The sequence below is a fragment of the Lissotriton helveticus genome, chromosome 10 (genome assembly GCF_964261635.1).
Source record: "Lissotriton helveticus chromosome 10, aLisHel1.1, whole genome shotgun sequence".
Taxonomy (NCBI): domain Eukaryota; kingdom Metazoa; phylum Chordata; class Amphibia; order Caudata; family Salamandridae; genus Lissotriton; species Lissotriton helveticus.
In genome coordinates, this window is record NC_136071.1 from 303,388,244 (window position 1) to 303,411,190 (window position 22,947).

The 22,947-nt window shown below is 45.9% G+C and overlaps 1 protein-coding gene across 1 annotated transcript in view; it reads right to left on the reverse strand.

Annotated features, from left to right (window-relative positions):
* The window catches only part of LOC144783765 (uncharacterized), a 122,637-nt gene that overhangs the window by 9,523 nt on the left and 90,167 nt on the right, over positions 1-22,947 (reverse strand). Inside the window, exon 2 of the mRNA XM_078662457.1 lies at positions 10,323-10,397. Coding sequence (XP_078518583.1) covers positions 10,323-10,397 — 75 coding nt within the window. The remainder of the gene's footprint in view (positions 1-10,322; positions 10,398-22,947) is intronic.

Below are 22,947 nucleotides of genomic sequence, written 5' to 3' on the forward strand. Positions count from 1 at the left end.
CTAACTTCTGAATACTGTATGTATATATGAACATTTGCTAATAAAAACTGTTGAAATAAAAAAAAAACTTTGTCCAGATCTTTCGCCTTCCGAGTGCGAATGGTTTCTATTTCTGTTGAGCTGTTCCCAGATTGAGTATTGGTCCTCATGTAAAGTGCTCCAATACCGTTGGGTCAAGTTTGGGCTATCTACAAACAAAATCTTTGGGCCATATTAGCAACAAACTGAGATAAATATCGCAGAGCGCGCTTAGCGTGAAATTTCTTATCACCAGCTATCGCTGGAATATATTGCCACGCTGTATTAGCAACAATTATCGCTATGACGATATATATTCCAGCGATAGCAGGAGGGACGGGCCAACATCGCGACAAAACCAGTGATATTGCATGGGGAAGGGGGAAAACCTTGCTGATAGGACCCTGTGGTCGTTATCAGCATAATCCACCCCCCATGTTTAGGTATGATTAAGTCAGGAAAAAAGCAGGTGTTAAAAAACCGGCGATGACCCCGGTTAGCTCGACTTTTCACGTTGCTAACCCGGGGCCAGGTCCTCCTTGCTAATAGGCGATAGGTCTGTTAGCGGCTGTTTACCAGGTCTGTTGGTCAGGAACGCCTACTTTGCATGTCATTAGCGATAAATATCGCTGACATACAAATCGGCACCCAAACCGGTCACTTAAGTCAGAAAGCTGTCGTTAAATGCTGTTAGCGACAGCTTGCTGATAGAATCGTAATAGAATTATTGTCGCTATAGCGGGAAAAGGTTCGGCTAAAGTAGCGAAATTGCCCTTGCTAATATGCCCCTTTGTTTTAAGGGTACTGAGTTTGAAATTTATTGGCCGCAAACAGGGATAAAAAGTGGCCATGTTGAAGTGTCTACTTTGTTCAATGTGCACTGGTCCGACGTGTGTAGTTATTCTTGCTCACTAGAGCTTTGGGTTTAACGTTGTCGGATGAGGCAGGCTTGCTCTCGAGTCCCGGAGTTCAAGTCTGGGTCCAGTGGGCTGATCGGTTCTCCTGTGAATGGCTTGTACCACCTGAAAGTTTCTCGTATTTTTGCAATATGCTCTCTACTCTACTGATCTAACCATGATTGACAGCGGCGGTTTGCACTTGGAGCACAGATTTTAGTGTTCCTATATTTCTAAAGCCCCCCCAGGTGTTAGAGCTCTTCATAGTAAGAACTTTATTTACCTACATTTTCATATCGGGTCCAAATATGTGGTTATAGTTACACGATAACTGCAGGAAATAAACCTTTATGTATCTGCTGTTATCTGTAAATTATTTTCAAATGTGGGGGAGAGGATGTAGCCTTATTGCTAGAGCAGTTGACTTCAAAGCAGGGGAACGGGGTTTGAGTCTAGGCACCGATGCCCAATAATTTGCGCAAATCACTTAGATCTCCCTGTGCCTAAAAAAAAATGGTGTTCTCAGGTAACGAAACTGTGCTCATGTAAAGCGCTCCGATACCCGACGTCTTGGGTCTAGTTCGCACTATGTGCAACTCTGTAAACATTTTTTTAATTACTATCTTTGGGCGATGTGTGGGCGTCGCGCGCCGTTTATTAGTTATTACATTCCTGATTTGGGTGGTTTCCAGTGTGCTCACCAAGTTATTTACCAACAGTTTGTTCTTCATTCTCCGAAGGCATATATGATCTGGGACAAATGCAATTTGGAAGAAACAGGCGTTAACATGTTTAAAATACATGCAACAAACAGGTTCACCCAGTTGGTGTACACGTTAATATTTTGGGGAATTTATATAACCGGGAACGTGGGTTCTAATTTATGCTAGGTATAACTTTCTGCATACAGTTAGGAGCTTAATGATTTTAGATGTTCGTCCTCGTGGTCACAGGTTCAACTCCCGGCGAGGCACACTTAGCCTTTCATCTTGGCGGAGGTACACAAATAAACACCATTGATTTGGAGGACTAAACTTCCGTTATCCTGCGCCAATATGCCCATTTGGGGGTGAAAGTGCACAGTGCAGATATGTGTCATGCTAGGTGTCAGAGTTATGGAGGGGTTGTGGCTACCTGGTAGTGATCCTGTGCCAGTTGGGATAGTGGTTGGAACGTTTTCCCAATTGTTCGGTCGTAGTACTGAGGTATAACATTTCTTGGTTGTTATCTTTATGGTGTTCTCATGGGCCGGTTGACTGTGTGGGGTGATAACTCATCCATTGCAGAGGCCGGTGTTCAACCTCATGGTCACAGGTTCAATTCCCGGTGGGTACTTTTAACTTTGCATCTTGGCGGTGGAGGACTAATAAGCTACTTTTAATGGGGGAAATTAACATCTGTTGGTCAACCCCTAGATACCCCCCTTGGGGGGAGGAAGTGCACGGCGTAAATACAAGTCATGCTATGTGTCAGGAATATAGATGGGCGGCGGTGATCTGGTAGTGACCCCTTCCCGGTTGGGATGGTGGTTTAAATGTTTTTCAGGGCCGGACTGGGAACCACAACCGGCCCTGGCAAAGTGCTTGGCCCCCCCTCCCCACTCGGGGGGTTGGAGGTGCCGCCGAGCTCTTTGCCGGAGCCGGTTTTCGGCCGATTTTGTTACTGGGCCGATTTTGCAGCTACGCCGCAAAAATGGCCCTGTAACAAAAACGGCCCCCACCCGTGCGGCGCACCGGGGGATTGCCCGGTGCCCGCTATGGCCAGTACGGCCCTGATGTTTTTCCAACTTTTCGGTTACAGCCATGAGGCACAACAATTCTTTGTAGATATGCTCATATGTTGCTGTTGTTCTCGTCCAAGGGTTGACCGGGTGGTGTGATTCATATTCGAAAGAGTGATACAATGATTTCTATTAATCAATGCAGATATTGTCAATGCGGCGATCTGCACCACTTCGCTAGGGCTACAGCTCAAGGTTAGTAGTCCTAGCTATAGAAAATAAATAAACCGGCTAGGGGGTGCAGTTGGTTTGGACTGTTCACGTAAGCAATTTTAAGGTATCTTTCTGCCACTTATTCCAAGATAAAATTCAGGACTTGCGTTAGTTACAATTACTTATGGTGCAGTTAGCCAGGCGCGGTGCATCCATTGGAGCGTGGGGGCGTTGCCCCCCTGCACGCAGCCGCCCGCAGCTCCGACGTTTCTGAACTTAAGTAAACTGAATAGTTTACTTAAGTTCAAAGACCGACGCCGAGGGAGAGCTGACAATGCATGCCAGTCAGCATGACGTCAGGCCGCCCACCCCCTTCAGAGACTGAAGGGGGTGGGCGGTCTGGCGTCATGTTAACTGACATGCATTGTCAGACATGGGGGCAGCAGGCAGCAGCACAACACAAGTGCGCATGAGTGGGGACGGAGGGCGAATTTTCGCACTGTGCCCACTCATGCGCACTTGTGTTTTTACTTGTTAGCGCATGCCCATTAGGAGCCCCTCGGTCTCCTAATGGGCGTGCTGCGGGCGAGGAGTAACTGTGCCCTGGCGCTGCAGATTGGCTTAGGGGTTGCCACTCAGTGCTGCTATTCCTGTTCCGGTTCCTGTTTGAAGATGAGGCGCCAACGCGGACCAGGAGCAGAGGCAGTCAGGTAAGTTTTCTCAATGTTATTCTCCCTTGGCGCACCCCCCACCGTGACCCCCTCCCCCCGCAACCCCCCGCCACCCTCCCTCCCGAGTACTGCGAGCCGTGACTGTGTGCAATGAGCAGAGGACTAGAGCGAGCGCACAGGTTCCTCTGTTTTCATACATGTTGTGGTACAGTTTAGTTAAACAGGTCTTCATTGGGTATGTTTATTGTGCGTCTCTTGGGCCTGAGATTACTTCACGGCTCTATGGATTGGTATGGGGGTGTTTACTGTGCATCTCTTGGCACTGAAGAAACTTGACGGTTTTAAGTGTAGCACAGCGTTGATCGAGGTGCCATGAACGGTGGATAGGACCGAGCACACAGGCTCCTCTGTCTGCATACAAGCTGTGGTACTGGTTAGTGGCACCCGCCCTTCTCGGTTATGTTTATTGGGAGGCCCTTGGGCCTGCGTTAACCGGACGGCTCCGAGTCCTGTGCAGCACTGCACTGACGGTCATCTGCTGTCACAACACGTTCACCACATGTATTGTTTCCCTATACCGCCGTAGTTAGATGGAATTCGATATCCCCCATTCGACAGCCAAAAACGCCACACACTGCAACAGGCGCATTGACCCACGGTTCTATTCTGGCTGCTGCATCTAAACCCACTTTCCTTTGCTGTGTAGGCTGGTGCAGCGACGAACAGACTACAATAACACCAGAGTCTGTGGGGGGCTGCTTGCCTTCTTGGGTCTGTGCTGAGCACCCCCAGCTGCTCAGAGGCCCCAGCTGATGTGGTGTTATGTACTGGAGTCTGTCACCAGGCAATGTCGGGCCTAGACAGGCTTAAAGACATGAAACCTATTGAGTGCAGTGCATTGAAGGGTGAGTGATGTCTGTGTGAGTGCAGGGTCAGCAGTGTGCCTGTGTGAGTCCAGGGTGAGTGATGTCTGTGTGAGTATAAGGTGAGCAGTGTGCCTGTGTGAGTCCTGGGTGAGTGATGTCTGTGTGAGAGCAGGGTCAGCAGTGTGCCTGTGTGAGTGATGTCTGTGACAGTGCAGGGTCGGTGATGTCTGTGTGAGCGCAGGGTGAGCAGTGTGCCTGTGTGAGTCCAGGGTGAGTGATGTCTGTGACAGTGCAGGGTTGGTGATGTCTGTGTAAGCACAGGGTGAGCAGTGTGCCTGTGTGAGTCCAGGGTGAGTGATGTCTGTGTGAGTGCAGGTTGAGCAGTGTGCCTGTGTGAGTCCAGAGTGAGTGATGTGGATGGGTGAATGCTGGCTTAGTGATGTGTCAGGGAAGGGTGAGTAATGGGTCTATGAGTGCAGGGTGACTGTGCCTATGCGGATGCAGGTAGAGAGATGTATCTGTGCAAGTGCAAAGAGACTTGTCTGGCTACTCCCAGAGATGTATTGGCCAAGAAACCTCTTTCTCAAATGTGCTTGAGAATGCACCATTTGCCCACTCTTTTTTCAAAATGTTCTCGTGGGAGAACCCCCGAATCCCTCATAGGTGGTTGGGCCTCGCTCGCTGCGTGCGCTCGCCACAGTGCAGTATTTACGCCACACCACTTTCAAATGTCACCAGCCGCCCCTGCAGTTAGCCACGGGTTAGTGGCACTCGGAGATCCCAGTTTTATAGTGTATCAACCCAGTTGCTGATGCCCTCTTCTTTTACAAGTTAACAGAATACAAAGCACTATGGGTTTTATAAGTTAACAGGATACAAAGCACTTTGGTCGCAAGCAAACGGTCAGAACCTCAGTTTTACCACAGTATCACCAAACGTCACAAAGACACACCAAAGCAGCTCTGGTGCGGTTTGGCCTGGGCGCTAGTGCGTCAAAAGGGTGGCAAGGGGTCAAACCCTCCAGTGGGAGGAGTAGCCAATGTCTAGATCATCACTCCAGGGGGGGCAGTGGAATGCCGGTACAGCACTTTATCCCGTGGAGGTAGGAACAAGTTTGTTATCTATAGCTTTACAGTGGGCTCAGCTGTTTCAGCGCATTATCACCAAAAATGATGTCCTGGCGGCGCACTACAGAGCCTGCCTTTCCCCCTATCATTAAGGAGCTTCATTTTACAAGCTCATCCCAATAGCGTGTAAAATCTATTGATGTTATAATCCGTAGGCCATATGGGGAATTGCTAAGAATTCCCTCAAAATTGAGGTAGCTTTACTTAATTGCTACATTTTTATATACAGATTTTCTCTTTTCCTTTAACTGTCTGCAGTCTATCGTGAGGACTTATGGTGTACAATACAATTAGCAAGGAGGGGGACTTGGAGAAGAGATGCAATTTTAAAAGCTCACCCCAATAACAGGGGGCATTTTGTTTGGTGATTAATACACAGGTTATGTGGGGAATTGTCAGCAGTTTAATAAGGACTCATCCTGGGCCTTGGAAAGGAAATCCATTTTAAATGCTAAGCTCAATAATGTGTAGAGATTTATTGGGCTTTGCCTATTCGGGGCGTTGATTAATGGCCAAATATTTATATGCAGTTTATCTTTGTTCTTTTAAGGGTCAGGGGTCATTAGTGTCCGCAGTTCCTGGAGGACTGATGGTGTGCAACACAATTAACTTGCGGCCCCATGGCAACAAATGCGTGTGAAACGCACATCTCAGCAATGGGGGTGACCACGTCCCAGCAACGGGTGGTGAGTTACTTCAGGCATACTCCACAGGCAACAGGGATTACTGGGTAATATTTCAACAATTAAGTGGCTTTACTAAATTGTCAAGCATTCATATGCAGTGTTTGGTTGCATAGCAGCAGTTCATCTGGAGGACTCATGGGGGCTACACAATGAATATGGAGTGGGCCTTAGGAAGTTGAGCCATCTTTTTAAAAAAAACATCCATCAAACCAGTGCAAATGTATAGGGCTGGAATCAACAAACATTTTTCTGCAACTTTCTCTTTCCTTTTTAATAGCAAATCCCTAGAAAGGGTTGCAATTTACTAGTGACATATCCACAGGCGAGTGGTATTCTGGGAATCTATTTATGTTATGATGGCTTTATTCCATGGCCAAGGTAGGTGCAATGGGAGGACTGACCTGCTGGTGGTACTGGATCCTACTGCCCTATCCCGCAACGTACGGACTGAATACAACCTTGGGGAGGCTGCCCGATTTTAGGCACCCGAGTGGGCCGGTGCGGTATGCGGTGCCCTGGATTTTAGGTAATGCAACTGTTTGCTGTAGCGCTTTGGGGTCTGCCAGCACAATGTGAGAAGCTGAGTGGAGAGTTTGGCGGGATGGGTCAGTTAACTTTCATGGTAAGGCCAAGCTCAAATGTACGTATAAGGTGGTGCCTAATTTTCGGGCACTGAATCAGTGCTTGTTCCCTGCTCCACACAAAGGAACAGAAATGATGCTAGGCCTGCAGTGACTAGTTAAGAGAATGTAAAGAAGAATGCTGTGCATGCCAATAAATTGTAAGCAAGAGGCAGGCTTCAAGACCATTTTTGTTAACAACAGTGTCTCACAATCGATACGCATGCGCTAGCACATGTTATCGCAGGCTCAACCCATATAAATAAACAAGGATTTGCAATGCAATAGGTCTCGCATTAGGAAAGTTTGAGCTATTGGTCTTGTAAATGACAATTTTTTTATTTATGTGTTAGTTTTGAAAATAGCTAAATTAATAGCTTTGTCATTTACAATGCCAATAGTTATAACTTTCGCAAAAGTGACACCTATAACCTGGGGTTGCGCTGAGTGATGCTGTGGTGGTGCTTAGTGGTGCTGTGGTGAGACTGAGTGATACTGTGGTGGTGCTGTGGTGGTGCTGAGTGTTGCTGTGGTGGTGCTGAGTGTTGCTGTGGTGGTGCTGAGTGTTGCTGTGGTGGTGCTGAGTGATAATGTGGTGGTGCTGAGTGGTGCTGTGGTGCTGCTGAGTGTGGCTGTGGTGGTGCTGAGTGTTGCTGTGGTGGTGCTGAGTGTTGCTGTGCTGGTGCTGAGTGTTGCTGTGGTGGTGCTGAAGGATAATGTGGTGGTGCTGAGTGATGCTGTGGTGGTGCTGAGTGATGCTATGGTGGTGCTGAGTGATGCTGTGGTGGTGCTGAGTGGTGCTGTGGTGGTGCTGAGTGGTGCTGTGGTGGTGCTGAGTGATAATGTGGTGGTGCTGAGTGATAATGTGGTGGTGCTGAGTGATGCTGGGGTAGCGCTGAGTGATGATGTGGTGATGCTGAGTGGTGCTGTGGTGGTGCTGAGTGGTGCTGTGGTGTTGCTGAGTGATGCTGTGGTGGTGCTGAGTGGTGCTGTGGTGGTGCTGAGTGATGCTGGGGTGGCGCTGAGTGATGCTGGGGTGGCGCCGAGTGATGCTGGGGTGGTGCTGAGTGATGCTGTGGTGGGGCTGAGTGATGCTGGGGGGGCGCTGAGTGATGCTGGGGTGGCGCTGAGTGATGCTGGGGTGGCGCTGAGTGATGCTGGAGTGGCGCTGAGTGATGCTGAGGTGGCGCTGAGTGATGTTGGGGTGGCGCTCTGTGATGCAGGGGTGGTGCTGAGTGGTGCTGTGGTGGTGCTGAGTGATGCAAGGGGGCTGGATGCGTCCTTGATAATTCCAGTAAGGTGAGGGGTAGGGAACTGGGCGACTCCCCCTCCAGATGCGCAGACTTGAAACACACATTAAGTGAAGTGCAAACAGCCGCCTGTACGGCTGTGCAGGGCCCCAGCCAGTGATAGGGGGGGGGTGCAGAGTGAGTACATAGCAGCAGCTCCTCCCTTGGAAGCAGTGCGCAGTCACCTACATCACCACCTTATTATATCTGTATGCCGATGTCAAGTATTTGCTGTCCATCGCAACCGACTGCAGCGCCTCTGTATGGTATTGTGAGGGGGGAGGGGGCGGTGAGGGAACTGAACTCAGCACTGGGCTCTTCCTATGTTGGCAGAAGCGCTCGACCTTATAAAAATGAAGGGCTGAGTAGGCCCAGGTTTGGCACGCCGCACGGGGTAGTAGTGTACTAAAATACACCGCACACGTACTGGCTCCGGACCACACTACTGCTTCACTCTGTGAGGATGGCCGGACTGCGAAAGCGCTCAACCTTATAAAAAAAACAAAGGGCTAAGTAGGCCCTGTTTTGGGACGCCCCACGGACTAGTAGTGTACTATAATAAACCACCCACACACTGGCTCCGGACCACTTCTGCTAATTAATAGAGCAACAATTATTGGGCTGAATAGGCCCTGTTTTCGGACGCACCACGGACCAGTAGGGTAGTATAATACACTGCCCACGTCCTGGCTCCGGGTCACTACTGCTGCAGTTTGTGAGAAAGCCCAGACTGCGGAAGCACTTCTAATTGTAGAAAGGGCTGGGTTGGTAGAAACATATGTTAAAATACGCCTAACGCCTACGGTGCTCTGTTCGCCCTGTGTGCCAGTGAAAAACGTTTAGTACAGAAGGCGCAAATTTGAAATACGAAAGCACACCATTAAGGCACCACGCACTGCACTTTAATGGTATGGGTCCGGAAAATTCCCCTTTTAATTTACGTAAACCGCACCACGGCCAGGAAGAAGAAATAACTACGTAATAAAAAATTCAAATGTACATAATGTAGAACATTAACTTCGCGGTGTGTGGTGCTTTTGAATGGCGGTAGGCTGCATAAAAAACATACAACAAATTCTCCGGTTCCTAACATAACAAGCTCTTGGCATTGCTGTGGGGACGGGGGAGGAGAAATGCGAGATGCGAGACACGGCCTGGCGGCCGTGAAAGTGAAGCCGGCCGTGGGCAGTGAATAATTAGGGGAGGAGAAATGCCTGAGGCAAAGCGGCCGGGAAAGGATCCCTTTGATGTGGCCGTGAAAGCAATTAGGGGGGAGGAGAACTGAGGCCAGCACGCACTGCGCACGCTGGGGAAGCCTGTGGGAGGGAGGCTGATTGCTTTGATGTGGGGAAATGCGCGTGCTTGTCTTCACGTGAACTGTTGAAAATCCGGCCCTTGGTTTGAGCACCTATTTTGGCCACTAAAATTCTCCCCTATCCATTCCTGTGGAAGGGGATAGGCTCGACCTAAACATGCACTGGTATGTCACTTTTCTCCCACATCTAGCACTAGTATAATACTTCTTTTACATCTTCACAGAGTTGGTGTACAGGTGTTTGCCCTCACCCCCTCCATCTTTGGGGGAAGTGATGTGACGTGACATTTGACATGGCGCTCCTATGCCTTCTCACGACCTAGTAAGGCTAATAATAAGGAAGAAATCAGCTTACTGGGATGGCAGGCCCTTCTTGCTGTCATGTGCGCACATGTTGCCTGACCAGCGACTATATACTTTTAACGTTATCTACAGTGGGACTGGCCTATATATCATTTGGGTGCTTCCTTTGAGAGACTAGTCCCTCTGAAAAGCAAACCAAGTGCAATACATGCCTGAGGCATTCAAATGTATTAATAACATATTGCCACTTGGAAGTTTTACATATCTTAACACTATCTGGACAAAGGTTTTACCTCATTAGTACCACACTGACACCAAAACACAGAAATAATCAAAAGAAAGGTGACCAGGCAACCTTTGTGGAAGGGTCTTCCACTGTGTCACCGCACGTTTGGTATCTTTTGATCTAGGTGAGCTAGAAACAAAAGTTAGTGGTAAGTTAATCCACCACGTTGGCATACTCCTTGGATGAAATAAACCTGCTGCAAACTGTTTTCTAACAAACCTGTTTTTGTGTGATTTTTTTAATACAGTGCATGCTATGTTCATATCGCGTGGGGAGGGTTGCCTATATCGGCACTATAAACAGTGCACTGACCTTAGTAGGGTTACAGCGGATCACAGTGCTGTTGGCAGTGTCCCCGGAGATCAAAGTTGAGCAGTTGTTCTCAGTCTGCAAGAGAGAGAAGAAGGACAACATTTTACTTTGTGTTGATCGTACCGCTGGGTGGTCATATGTGTAGCATAAATGTACATAGCTTTCGGGTAACTGGTCAAAGGTGCATCCAATGCCATGTTTTCAAAAGGCACCTGGGCCACCATCCCCACAAATTTCCAAAATGGTAGTACGCCACAATTTCAATGTTGAAATATCTTACGACAGATACACTCTGACCATAACATTGGCTAATATAATATTCGCAATGTATATACGTACTATCAGTCACTCCACCGTGATGATATTTGGGGAGCTGATCCTATAGTCACTGGGGCTTACTTACAAGCCCCTTGCGCCACCCGTACGCCATTTTTCCCTAGTTCAAAAAAGACGCAAAAGTGGCGCAAGGGGCTTCGTAAGTTGATATTGTGACTGCGATATTGTGGTACAACACCACAAGAAATTGCAAAAATAATTTTTTTAAGGGAGCTGCTATCCAAGGCTGTTGCAAGGACTCTTTATGCCCTATGTGAAGTGGCAACATGCTATGAAACCCCCAAACCCGCCCCAGCATAATTTCTTGCGTACTGGACCAATAGTCAGCAAGGCCACTTGCTGTCCGAGTCCAGTCATTCAGATGGCTGATTAGGGAGAAGTGGTATTTCTTTCCATAATTTCTTTATCTAGCGATTATGTTATGAGATGCCAAGGCGTTAGATGTTACTGCCTTTTCCTTTGCGGGCAGGGTTTTGACATCATACTATCAAAGGTTACTATCAGTTAAAACTGTGGGGTTTGTGCAAATTCTGTAAGAAACACATGGTGGTTACAAATGTAGATTATCTGTGTGCTTTTATGCAAGAGTCGGGAGTCTGATGTTATCTGCAATTGAGATGAAGTATAAGTGAATTGGATACAAATTTGTAAGATGCTTCATGAATGGTTGGAATGAATGAAAGTGACTTGAGCAACTCAGCATCGGATTGGCTATAGTGACTGCGAATCACTGGCATTCCTTCTTGTAGATGTGTCAGAGCATAACATAAGATGAGTTGGTGGGAGAGAGTCAGACTTGGAGAGACTTGTGAGGAGTCTGGTTTCTCTACAAAGGCGATTGAGAATAGTTGGCATTGTGTGGAATGGAGGGAGGATGGTGTGGTTTCTGTAATGGAGCCAGGATGGTGTGGTTTCTGTAACACGTGCGTCTATGCTATGTCTTAAATTCGAGTTTGTTTTGTTTTTGGTAGAGGCCACCAATGGGCTTTGGTCAAGACAAGAAGCACTGTTACGTGGTGAGGCAAAAGATCTTACTCAACCTGCCTCTGTGGTGTTTTCGATGTGATGACACGCATCACTCATTCTGCCCTACCAGGGCTGACTCAATGCTGCCTGTGCCACCGTCCGAGATAACCAGTCTCCTGTCCTGAACTGGTATTAGGGCATTTGCTGGTGGGGATGCCTAACCTTGGGTTGGTTTGCACACATTGTTCCATATCAGCAGTGACAGGCTGGTAAGTGCTTAGTTAAAACAAGCATTTGTAATGCAATAGGTCTCGCATTTACGAGAGTTTGTGCTACTGGCATTGTAAATGACAATGCCTTTTATTTGTGTTGTTTTTAAAACAGATACATAAAAGACTGTCATTTACAATGGTAATAGCTTAAGCTCTAGCAAATGCGACACCTATTGAATGGCAAATGCGTTTGGCGCCTGTGTTATTAATTTTTTTAAAAAGCATTAAGAGAGAGTGTATCCAAAAAGCTATTTGAGAAATGAGTGCTCGCAGGCTGTAATTAAAGCCTACCGAGTACCAACACACGTAACATGGGGTATTGCCATGGGAGGTTAAAAAATGAGACAAGGCGGTACTAAAGAGGGACTACTAAGCTTATTGACCAATGAACAACCACAGTTTACAGTGGACAATGACACAAGTGATGTTTTACATAACAAGCAGTTTGATTGCACTTTATTATTTGTGAACTAGACAACAGTAAATCACCACCTAACTAAACAGTTAAATTACAGACAGCCTCTACATTACAATATTACTTAAAAACGTTATAACAATGTCTTCAAAAAGAAGGCAGAAATTAAATTACCGAAGATAAAGGAACTATGTTTAGGCGGATGTGCACGACGTACACAGTCTTTGTGCAATCACTCAAAGTGAAGGGAGCCAATGGAAAAAGTGAGCTGATGAATTGTCCCATGCTATGTGGTCCAATGGGTGGAGGCAAAATGTATGTGTATTATGTTTGATTTAAAAATAAATAGCAAAAAACAGTAGTCTGGCAAAACAACTAAAGCTACTTCAAAGGCCAGACCTAAACGGTAATGGTGCTAAAAATATGTACCTAGTTCAGGCCCAAGTTACATTTAAACAGCCCTGGACAACACCAGGATTGACATACACTGTACCAGTGCTATTAGGAGGTGAGGGCAGATCGAATGAAGGGAGTACTTCTAACGGGTGCTTCTTACTTCAATTGTGACATTGTCCAACAGACAGATGGTGGTAAAGGTTTCAATGTGTCACTGGTGCAAGTTAGTTGAATGCCTTTGTGGGGAATAAAGTGGTATGTCTCTAGTTGCTCCTCTCTCCATACATACTGGGGGTATTGTACACGTTTTCTATGTCTCTGTTCAACTTTGGGACGAAGGAAGGTGTGGGATCGTGTCTTATGCATTGTCTGGATTTTTATAAAAAGCACCTTCACGGTGAGCTGTGCTGTGACAGCACGTTTGTAGGAAGATACAGATTCTGTTACTCTTCACTGCTCTAGGTATAACAACTTCAGATAACAGATACTCTAGGCCATTCACCCAGTCTTCGGATTTCACTGGCCGTTTTTAAGAGCTACCTTGTACCAGTGCTTAATTTGAGCTAGTGGTTTCCGGTGCACGGCCCTGGTGCCTAATTGTCAGTGTCAGCTCTAGTGACAGTTCACCATGTGGTGGCGCTGTCTGTCAAATTTTTATATCAGCACAACAGTTCACAGTGAAAAATGTTTGCGAATCAGGCCCCATATTCTATTCACCCGAAGCTTGACGCTCCGTCTTGATCAGGGCTGTCTTCTTCCCATCCCATATAGTCCAAGAGCACTTTAAAGTTGGCTTTCAGCACCTCCATCCTTGTTCAAAATAACCTTGAAAAGGTGAGTGAAAGTGGAAAGTCTGTCCTCGTTGCTGTTTACAGTGCCCTATGCACCTGGCAGTGTACTCCAAAGCTTGAAGACCTCTTTGGTATTTGTTTCACCCTCCTAGCCTGCAACTTTACTACTCTCCTGACAATCTCCATCTTTTGATTGCCGCCAGAGTCAATACAGAGGCCAAGCATCCAATAAGACTGGTGTTTCCAGCACATGCAGGTAATGTGGGTGTGCAGACGCATTGAAGGCTGTTTTAATGGTTTGAATAATATTGAAGTTATTGAGAATCCCTCAAATTGAGTGCCTCGAAAATATCCATGGATGTCCACCTGCCCCTGCTGAGATCTGTGCGTGACCGGCAATACACAGACTGGTTTGTGCTGCGAGATATAACACTGTCAGTGTTATTAATACGTACCATAAAGTTGCCACTGATATTCATAGGGTTACCCTAGCCTACTACATTTATGGTGTATATCAGGATCCGGGCAATTTCTAGCCCATCGAGCAGACTTCCTTGAGACGGGGGAGGTTTGATATGCCTCGTCTGATTTTAAGAAAGTAAGTGTAAAATAATGGCAACGAGTAGTGTTCCTTGTCCCGCCATTTCAACCCTTTGTGTTAAAGGCCAGGGCGGTGTGCTGTTTGCCCACTGCTTTTAAAAGCTCTGTCTTCCTCCAGGGTTAACCATCCAGCATCTGGTATGCACCCGAGAGACCTTGAAGGATGGGCCAAAGTGTGTATATACCACGTGACACAACTATAAATCCCAATTGCATATCATTTAAGAGCAGTAAAGGACTCGTGGGTGTGGGATCAGCTGTTGGAAAGAAAGTCATCACCAATACATTCTGGCTCAATAAACTGCAAGGCGATAAACGCTGGCTTATGAGTAACAGAAGGCCCATAAACTCTGCACTTCACTGAGGCTGATAAGAAATCAAAATGTAAAAGATGCCCAGTGGATATAAACAGACCCCCCAGGATATTGCGGCATAGATTTGCAAATTTAGCGGCACAAAAATGGAAATTTAGCGGCACAAAAATGGAAATTTAGCGGCATTATTGCGGCACTTCATTTTACTTGAAATCATTTCTGTTCAGCCTTAAATCAATGTAAAGTGATTTATCTGAGTTTTCCACTGTGAAATGGCCATGTTTAAAGTGTTTGATGCTCTTTCAGAAGCACAGCTCCCATCTCTACCTCGGTTGAGGAGGCCCTATTACTTTTAGCACTTATGAATGCACCCTGCCAGGGCACTGCTGACTACTGGACCCATCCAGAATGTGCTACACCTGTGGGCCAAAATGATTGTTTTCCTCGGAGCCGGAGTGACTGTTTTTTTACCAATCTGCACGTCTCCATCTGCAGGTGACTTAGGTTTTGAATGAAGTCCACAATTGAGTAACAGCAGAGGGGTGTGTACAGGGCTTTAAGTAGGATGGAAGACCTGGGGGGGGGGGGGGCGTCTCTCATAGAGGCGTGGCCGATTTAATTAAGGTTGTGGCTTAAAACACCTAAGCTAAAAATCTACATTTAGTATAGTGTGCTGCCCCGAATGGCGTTTTGCTGCTACTGTCCATTCATCCATATATAACACAACGTGACCATGCAATTGATGACCTGCATATGTCTGCACTCCAGCACTCCCTCTGATAGATAATATGCCGTAGACGGCTCCCATGGCTGGAAACTGACTTGCTCCCTCATTAATCGAAATGGGAATTTGTAATGCGAACTTAGTCTCGCACAACTTGGCCTGGAGGAAGCAGATATTGGAAGGTGGCACGTACTGACGTGTGCGCGCACAGGCAATACTAGGGCATTGTTTGTTTTGATGCCTCCCGGTAGACACATTTTTGTAAATACCACAGTCAAACTTGTATATAATGTGGCCATCTCGCTAGTCAGATGACTTTGCGATTTGTGCCTCAATCGTGAAATGCTGGAGAGTCTGATTAGTATATGAGAGAAAGAGGCAACCCGACCATGTGAGCTGTGGTATTCAACCCTGACACCCAGCACTACTCATCCAGCTGAAAAGTATTCAAGCCGCTCATCCCCACTAAGGTGGGATAGAGGAAAACCCCTCACCTGTTCACCAAACAGTGCCAACATCTTCCGCAAAGCAAGAGTTTACGTCTCCCCACCCTGTGTCAATGTTTCATTGTGTCTCTATGTGACCAAGCATATAGTGCAAGATTATACTGCATTCAATGGCCTTGGTAGGAATGGGGCCCATCTGAAGGGTTTGGGACCCCTGAAGAGTTGTCCCCTCCCATGTTACGCCCTTGCCCAGTCCTTTGGGCCTTTCAGTGGTTCTGAACTTTGTCAAACTCCCATAGTCACTGGACAGAGCAGTCCACCTTCTGACCACAGCAGAAGATAGACTAATACCCGCATAGCTGAGGGGGCGGGGGAGAGGTATTCCTCCCTGTGCCTAAAAATAATTGTGTCTTTCGGTAATGTAACTATTGCTCATGTGAAGGGCTCTGATACCTTTGTGTCGAGTTCGTGCTATATTAAACCGCAACAACAAAAAAAGGACCTGCAGCGTAGAGTTGTCCATCGGGTCTAATACCAGCCAGTAAGGACACGTAGAGTGGAGCTGTCCCTCCAATCATCCATCTTCTAGTGAAGGCTGAGAGAGCAGGGACACCCTCAGTAAGCCCTTATGGCAGGGCCTTGCACTGTACAGCTGGCTCTCACACATACATGCCTACATTTGTAAATAAAAAGAGGGAGATTTTGATAGAGAATAAAAAGGGGGCTTTATTTTCCTCCTTTTGGTACATTCAGGCAAAGGAAATTCTAGGCAGCAGACAGTTAACAAAATTATTTGGGCCTTAAAAAATGGATGTCTCCTGCCTGAACCAGGTCTGCTGGCATGCATGCTCTGGTACACAGCTCTTGGTAACTCCGTAGATTTCAGTCGCTGTGGTTAGTTTTTTCGAAATGAATATATCTCATTTAAAACTGCAAGGTGACTCAGCAAGGTGTCAGGCAGCAGGCCTATCCCTTGGATTAATGTTGCTCGACAACAGGTAACGGACAGCAGAGTTACCCATTGAGATACTCATGTAAACTTCAGCTACAACTCGATGCAGGTAATTATGTCAAGCACAAACACAAGCCCTTTGCTTTAACAGAGCTACTGGTGTTTATAATACACGGAGACAGAACGTAAAAGCGGCAGCTAATTGAGCATAATAATAATAATAATAATAATCTTTATTCGGTTTTTAGCAGTGCAAAACCATAAAAGTTATCAACATACAAATTTCATGAGTATTTCTATAAAAACAGTTGTTACACGCATTTGTTAAAACATATGACCAAGTTCTGCACAACATTAAGTACGTAATAAAACAGTGGTAACCCTCTGAGTTTCTTATTCTGTTTCAAAGGTTATTCCTATGACTCATAATACATTTCAAGAAGTGGAGTACGTGGTAGCAAATACGTTCAGAATCCAGCATCTGTAATGCTAACATAGCTGGACGACACTGTCTATAACCCCAGCTTTTTAATAAAGGGATTATCCAGATTTTTCTGTGTGGGTGAAAAAATTTACAAAATAAGATTGTGTGAATAGTTGACTGTTGGGACAAATCGTCACAGGGGCAAGGGGTCAAGTTTAAGTTCCAATTGTTTTTTTCGGGAAAAATCACTAATCTATAAAAAATATTCAATCTGAACCTAGTTAGTAGCATCTTATCATATGTTGTCATTTCTAAGGTCAAATAGAGCTGGATTTTCGGGGCCGACTGTATCACATTCGCATGAGTCACAGATTTGTTTGTCGACAGCAAGGTCAGTCTCAAAGACTCTAGATGACTCAGCGCAATTTGTTTCAGATCTTTTTTAGATATTTCATTTAATTTTTCTGGGGTGAAATAATACTTTTGTAGACCCAGATCAAAAAAGAAATGTCTGATATAGGAGAGCCATGCTATTTTATGTACATTTGAGCTCGGGGTCACTCCTGCACTGCTGTACTCCCAGGGCAGACGTGGCCGCCAGCGTGCCCAGCATGCACCAGCCAGGCGCATGCACCAGCCAGGTGGGCAACTAGAGCCAAATTTCGGGGGGGGGGGGGCTGAAACATATTTCGGGGGGGGGGGCTAATTCTTCTAACCATAGACAGAGTCGCTGTAAGAAGGGGTGAGCACACAACAAAAGCCTCATTTACACGCAAATGGTCTTTTAAAGACCTGTTAAGTACTCAGGTGCGGCTGCAATTAGAAGCTCGCCAGCCCGCAAAGCTGAGTCAGTCTGGCTGAGACACACGACGGGGGGGATGGGGGGGGGGCATATGAAGCCCCGTGAGCCCAGTGGGTGTTGCGCGCCTAGCACCAGCCATCACGTGGTGTAGACAACTAGAACGCTACAGTCACCGGTAAACAAAACGAGATGGTAGCATGCGCATGTTAATAGGCACTATTTTAAATACACTGTGTAAGCTTAAAGAGACTGTGGTTAGGCTATGCTGCTTCCGGAGTAACCTGAAGTTATGCATCAGGTGAAAAGCCAATAACAAGCCCGCTACCAAAAACAAAACAAAAGTTAGCTAATGGGAAGCGGTGATACATTCCCATGTAATAGGCTAAGTTTCCCCTCAGATATAGATTACAAGATGTCTCGAAGAGACAGCGCATTTGCGCTGTCTAGCCGAGACCTAAAAAGGAAAAAAAAACATTAAGTGCAGGGACCCGAAGTTTTTCTTGGGAGCCTGCCACGGTGCTGCCAAATACCAAGGCTGCCCAGTCTTGATTCTTCCTCATGTCTTCTTCTTCCTCTACCTTCTTACTTATCCTGTTTATTTATCTCACTCTTGTGGGTTCTTCTCACCCTTTATCACGGTTTTCCTATATGTCATTTTCTTTCAGCATTTGATTTTCTCTCCCATGCTTTGGGTCACAGTCTGATGATGAAAAATAAGTCCTGAAACCCAAAAATGTGTGTTGGTGCTCACTACCTGCGACCACCAGCAGAAACTCAGCACTTGCTTAGGCCCAACAGGGCTGTTGCAGCCATCCATGTTATCACATGCTGGTTCAATTCCGGGGTCCCAGTGAGTATGGGTGTGTGTGAGTCTGAGTATGTCTGGCTTTGTCCCCTAGCTGCTGGGGCTCAGCATACGGTTTTTATTTGTCCCCTCAAGTTAATTTCTGAAATTGTCCCTAATTCTGGAAACATGTAGGTTTCGGGCATTGTTCATTCTAAAACTCATCTAAAATAATTCTCAAGGGACCATAATAAAATGTTGCTTCTAAATTCAACAGGAATGCGAGAAAGAATCACATGCTCTTGAGTTTGGTGCAGACTGTTACATCTTAATAACTGTTCTTGCATTCTTTTTAAGTACTTTATCTTTTTCAGATACAAACAAACAACAACACCACATGTATGGCATATGATTCTAGTATCATGAGAAAGAACAAAACATACAAGCATTTCACATTTACATTTAAAAGATAAAGCACGCCCTAAGTCCAGAGTAATGGCAGTGAACGGTGGCTATTAAACAGCCCTGACATGTACTTCTGTGCAAGGAAGTTGTGATGCCGGTGGAGATTGAACAGTGTGTTGCAGTGAGAGGGCAATTTATGGCAATGTAATCATTACATGTTTGGCAGGGAAGCTGCAGATCCAGGTGGGTCAATCTTGTGAGGGTGTGTCCACACATTGTAGGAAAGCATGAAGGGGTTGCCAAACATCCTGAGGACGAGATGTAGGGGGCTGCATCAGGGCATATGGCAGGGGCGGCTCTAGGCTCATGGTTGCCCTGGGCAGGAAGCGTAGGTAGGAGGCTCCGGAAGAGGGGGTCTGGGCGGGGCGGAGCGCGGAGGCCAGTGAAGGGGGGGGGGGTCAGGGTGTTTGGAAGTGGAACAGAGCCGGAGTCCACCAAATCCCTGCCAGGGGCCGCCACGCAAATATTTATCCATCCTCAGAGGATTATTATATTAAGGATATATATTGGCGTGGTGGCCCCTGGTGTTTGGTGGCCCTGTGCAGGTGCACAGCTTGCACATGCCTAAGGCCGCCCCTGCATATGGCTCACTCGTCGTGGTGCAAAACGTGAGGCTCTTCAGTGAGTTATTCGTCATAGGGTGGTGGCTGTTCCCTCAGCCCAATGCCATCTCCCGCTTCGCCAGCAGCAGTGCCAGAGCGGAGAAGCGCCGGGAGCCCTTGGAGATGTTGTGAACATAACCCAGGAACACCAAGAGTGGTGCTGCCAGCTCTAACATTTGGGAAAGCTGTGTAAAAACTCAAACCAAAAATGGTGGACATGCGGTCATGTCCATGCTAAGTGAAAAAAGTCTGCATCATCGGTGCTTCACTTGGGGCATGTGGAGGAGCGGGGTGAGTCTGCCCTGGCCATAAGTTTGGGAATCACGTAGGCACGTTGAAGAAACTTAAAATGCAACAGTTTGTGTTTGTGATTGGGGGAGACCAACTTCGTCTGGAGGCAGCAATAATAACAAATATCATCTGGCAGTGGGAGCTGCAGGTCCGCTTTCCACGCCTGGCGCAGCCTAACGTCCATGGTGGGCACCAAGTCCAAGCACATGGGGTAGAGCCTGGAGACTAGATGCTCACATTGGTCATCATCAATGAGAAGGGAGATAGGGAGGAAAAATCCTGACCTCCGTGAGGCTGCCCTAACAAGGAGATATATTTAATTTCTCCTTGTTAGAAAAAAGCCCACAGGGATAGTTTTTTGTGCAGGAAGGCACCTCTTCCTGCACAAAAACTATCCTGACCATAATGCAGGCACTCTGGTGCAAGGAAACCTGCGTTGGTGCAAGGTAGCCCAAAGTGTGGCAGCGCTAGGAGAGAGCAGAAATTAGCTTCTTCTTTGAAATATATTGCAGTTCTGCTTTTTCTCTTTCATGCAACGTAGCAGAGCAACTTCACTTACTGCCCTGCATTGCATGAAATGTTTGCTAGTCTGCGCCTAAGTGATTTGCCCAAGATCACGCAAGTCGGTCAAATTATGTATCCAGATTTGAAGTGCGGGTCTCTCGATGCTCAGTTTACAACCAGGGGGCATATGTATCAAGCCCCTTTCCCGTTCGCAAACGGGCCGATTCTCAAAATCTGCGCTTTTGCGAATGGGAACAGGTCTTTTGGGATGTATCATCCGAAAAAGGCATTGCAAATTAGAGAATCGCAAAATTTGCGATTTTCTATTTTGAGATTGCATTTAAGGAATCGCAAATTGCGATTCCTTAAATGCAATGTAGGAAGCACAGAAAAATTGCGATTAGGCCTTAAGGAATCGCTAATTACCACCAACTTCAAGTTGGTGGTAATTTGCGATTTCTTTGAAAAATGCACTTTTGTGCATTTTTCAAAGTGCCATGTGGCCCTAAGGGCATGTATGTGCACCACATTTGCACACATACATATTTTAGGGGTGCAACAGGGTGTCCATTTGGCACCCTTGAAACCTTGAAATTGCATTCTCAATTTGCGATTCTCTAATTGGTAATCGCAAATTGAGAATGTCTTCACATTCATTCCTACGGGCCTCTCAGCCCATAGGAATGAATGGGAAGGTATTCCTTATTTGCGAATCTCAATTTGCGATTCGCAAATAAGGAATATGTAGGATTCGCAAAATATTTAGGGAATCCTACATACATTGCATTTTGCGATTCTCTAATTGTGATTCTCTAAAAATCGCAATTCGAGAACCGCAAAAGTCTTTTTTGATACATATGCCCCCAAGGTACTTGACCAGTACTACACATTGTCTCACAATGTCCCTTCCCTGGATGTATGACGGTACAACGTGTACCGTCACAACGCATCCCTTTACCACGCATCCCTTACAACGCAAGTCGTTACCACGACTTGCGTTGGGGGTGCGGATTTCGAATAGTTTAATTTACTATTCTAACACCAGTCCCCGTGGACCCTAGGGAAGGTGTTGGGATAGTAAATTAACTATTTTTAATCCTTTAGCGCCCTCCAGCGCAAGTCGTGGTAACGACTTGCGGTGTAAGGGATGCGTGCTAAAGGTACTGCGTTGTGAAAACATCGTGGTAAACGATGTTTACCCCCTTCCCTTTACCTGTTAATGTTAAAAGGATGGACACATGATTGAGTGTGTGGTGGTATGGGAGTGTCGTGGTGAGAATTGTATGTCAAGATATATATGAAGAAATGTTATGTGGCCTAAATATCGGGGCCTTATTATCGAGAATCAAAATATTGCGAAGGTAAGTGCATATAGGTACGTATAATTTACTATTCTTAACTCCACATCTACGGGCCTTGAAGCTTTATATATGTAAAGATATATCATCCAGGTTCATAAATGTGAAGTTATGTAAAGTTAACCTATACTTTGCTGTATAAACATCCCGTCATGATATTTGTGCACCGATATTTAGGCCTCGATATTTTGGCCCCATGATATATTTTCCTTGATATTCGGGTGAAAAACTGTTTGCGATCATTATTCTTTGGGGCATAGTATTCCTCTGGGCAGTGCCTTCCCTTCCCTAATGTTTCATTGTAACTTTTTAAACACCTTTTTTAAACAATCAGCCATTGATTTTCATTAAGTTTGGTGTGAATTACTTTTAACAGATTGTGATGTTTTGACAGGGTGGTTCCAGTACTGATCCACAAACAGAGACTAAGTGGCTTCACAGAGGATGTTAGGTGATTTGAGGGGCCAGTTATTTGTTTTTACATTTCAGACAGACAGGAGAGGCCACTTATGTATGGAGGCTCAATTGCTCATCTGTTCCTGTGTAGCAGTTAAAAGCAGGGGCAGGTGATTTTGAGGACATACACGCCATAAAATTATACACGGATAAAAAGGTGAATAATATGTTTTACACCTCAGACTCTTAAATAACAAGCCAGAGAACTCCAGGTTTGTTCTTGTTGTCTATTTGTTATCATTCAGACTATTTACTGTTTACCCATCTATAATTCTATATATTTTACCTAGTTCATCCTGTTCCTCACTCAGGACTAAAGAGGCACTACTTATCTGGATCGCTCATGGTGTTTATTGTCTTATACAAGAAATTACTTGAGAGTCACCCAACATCCAAATGGTAAATTGATCATATGGAATCTTAGTTCCGTCATATTCCATTTTTACAACAAGAACACTTTCATGTTGCTAATACCGCCAATATAATCAATCTGTCTACGGTGATGGACTATGGCCCTTTTTTAGAGTTTGTCGAATGGGATTCTCCATCAAAGGGTTGCAGAGTCCTGTCCAGTATTTTACTAGTGTATTAGGCTATAATGCATTTCTAATATGGCGAATAAGAAGTCCAACACATTTCTGATAGCTCATCCTGTCCGCCATACTCTAAATACGGCCCTGTGCTATTGATAATAAGTTGCACAGTGTGCCTACTAATACTCTTTTGT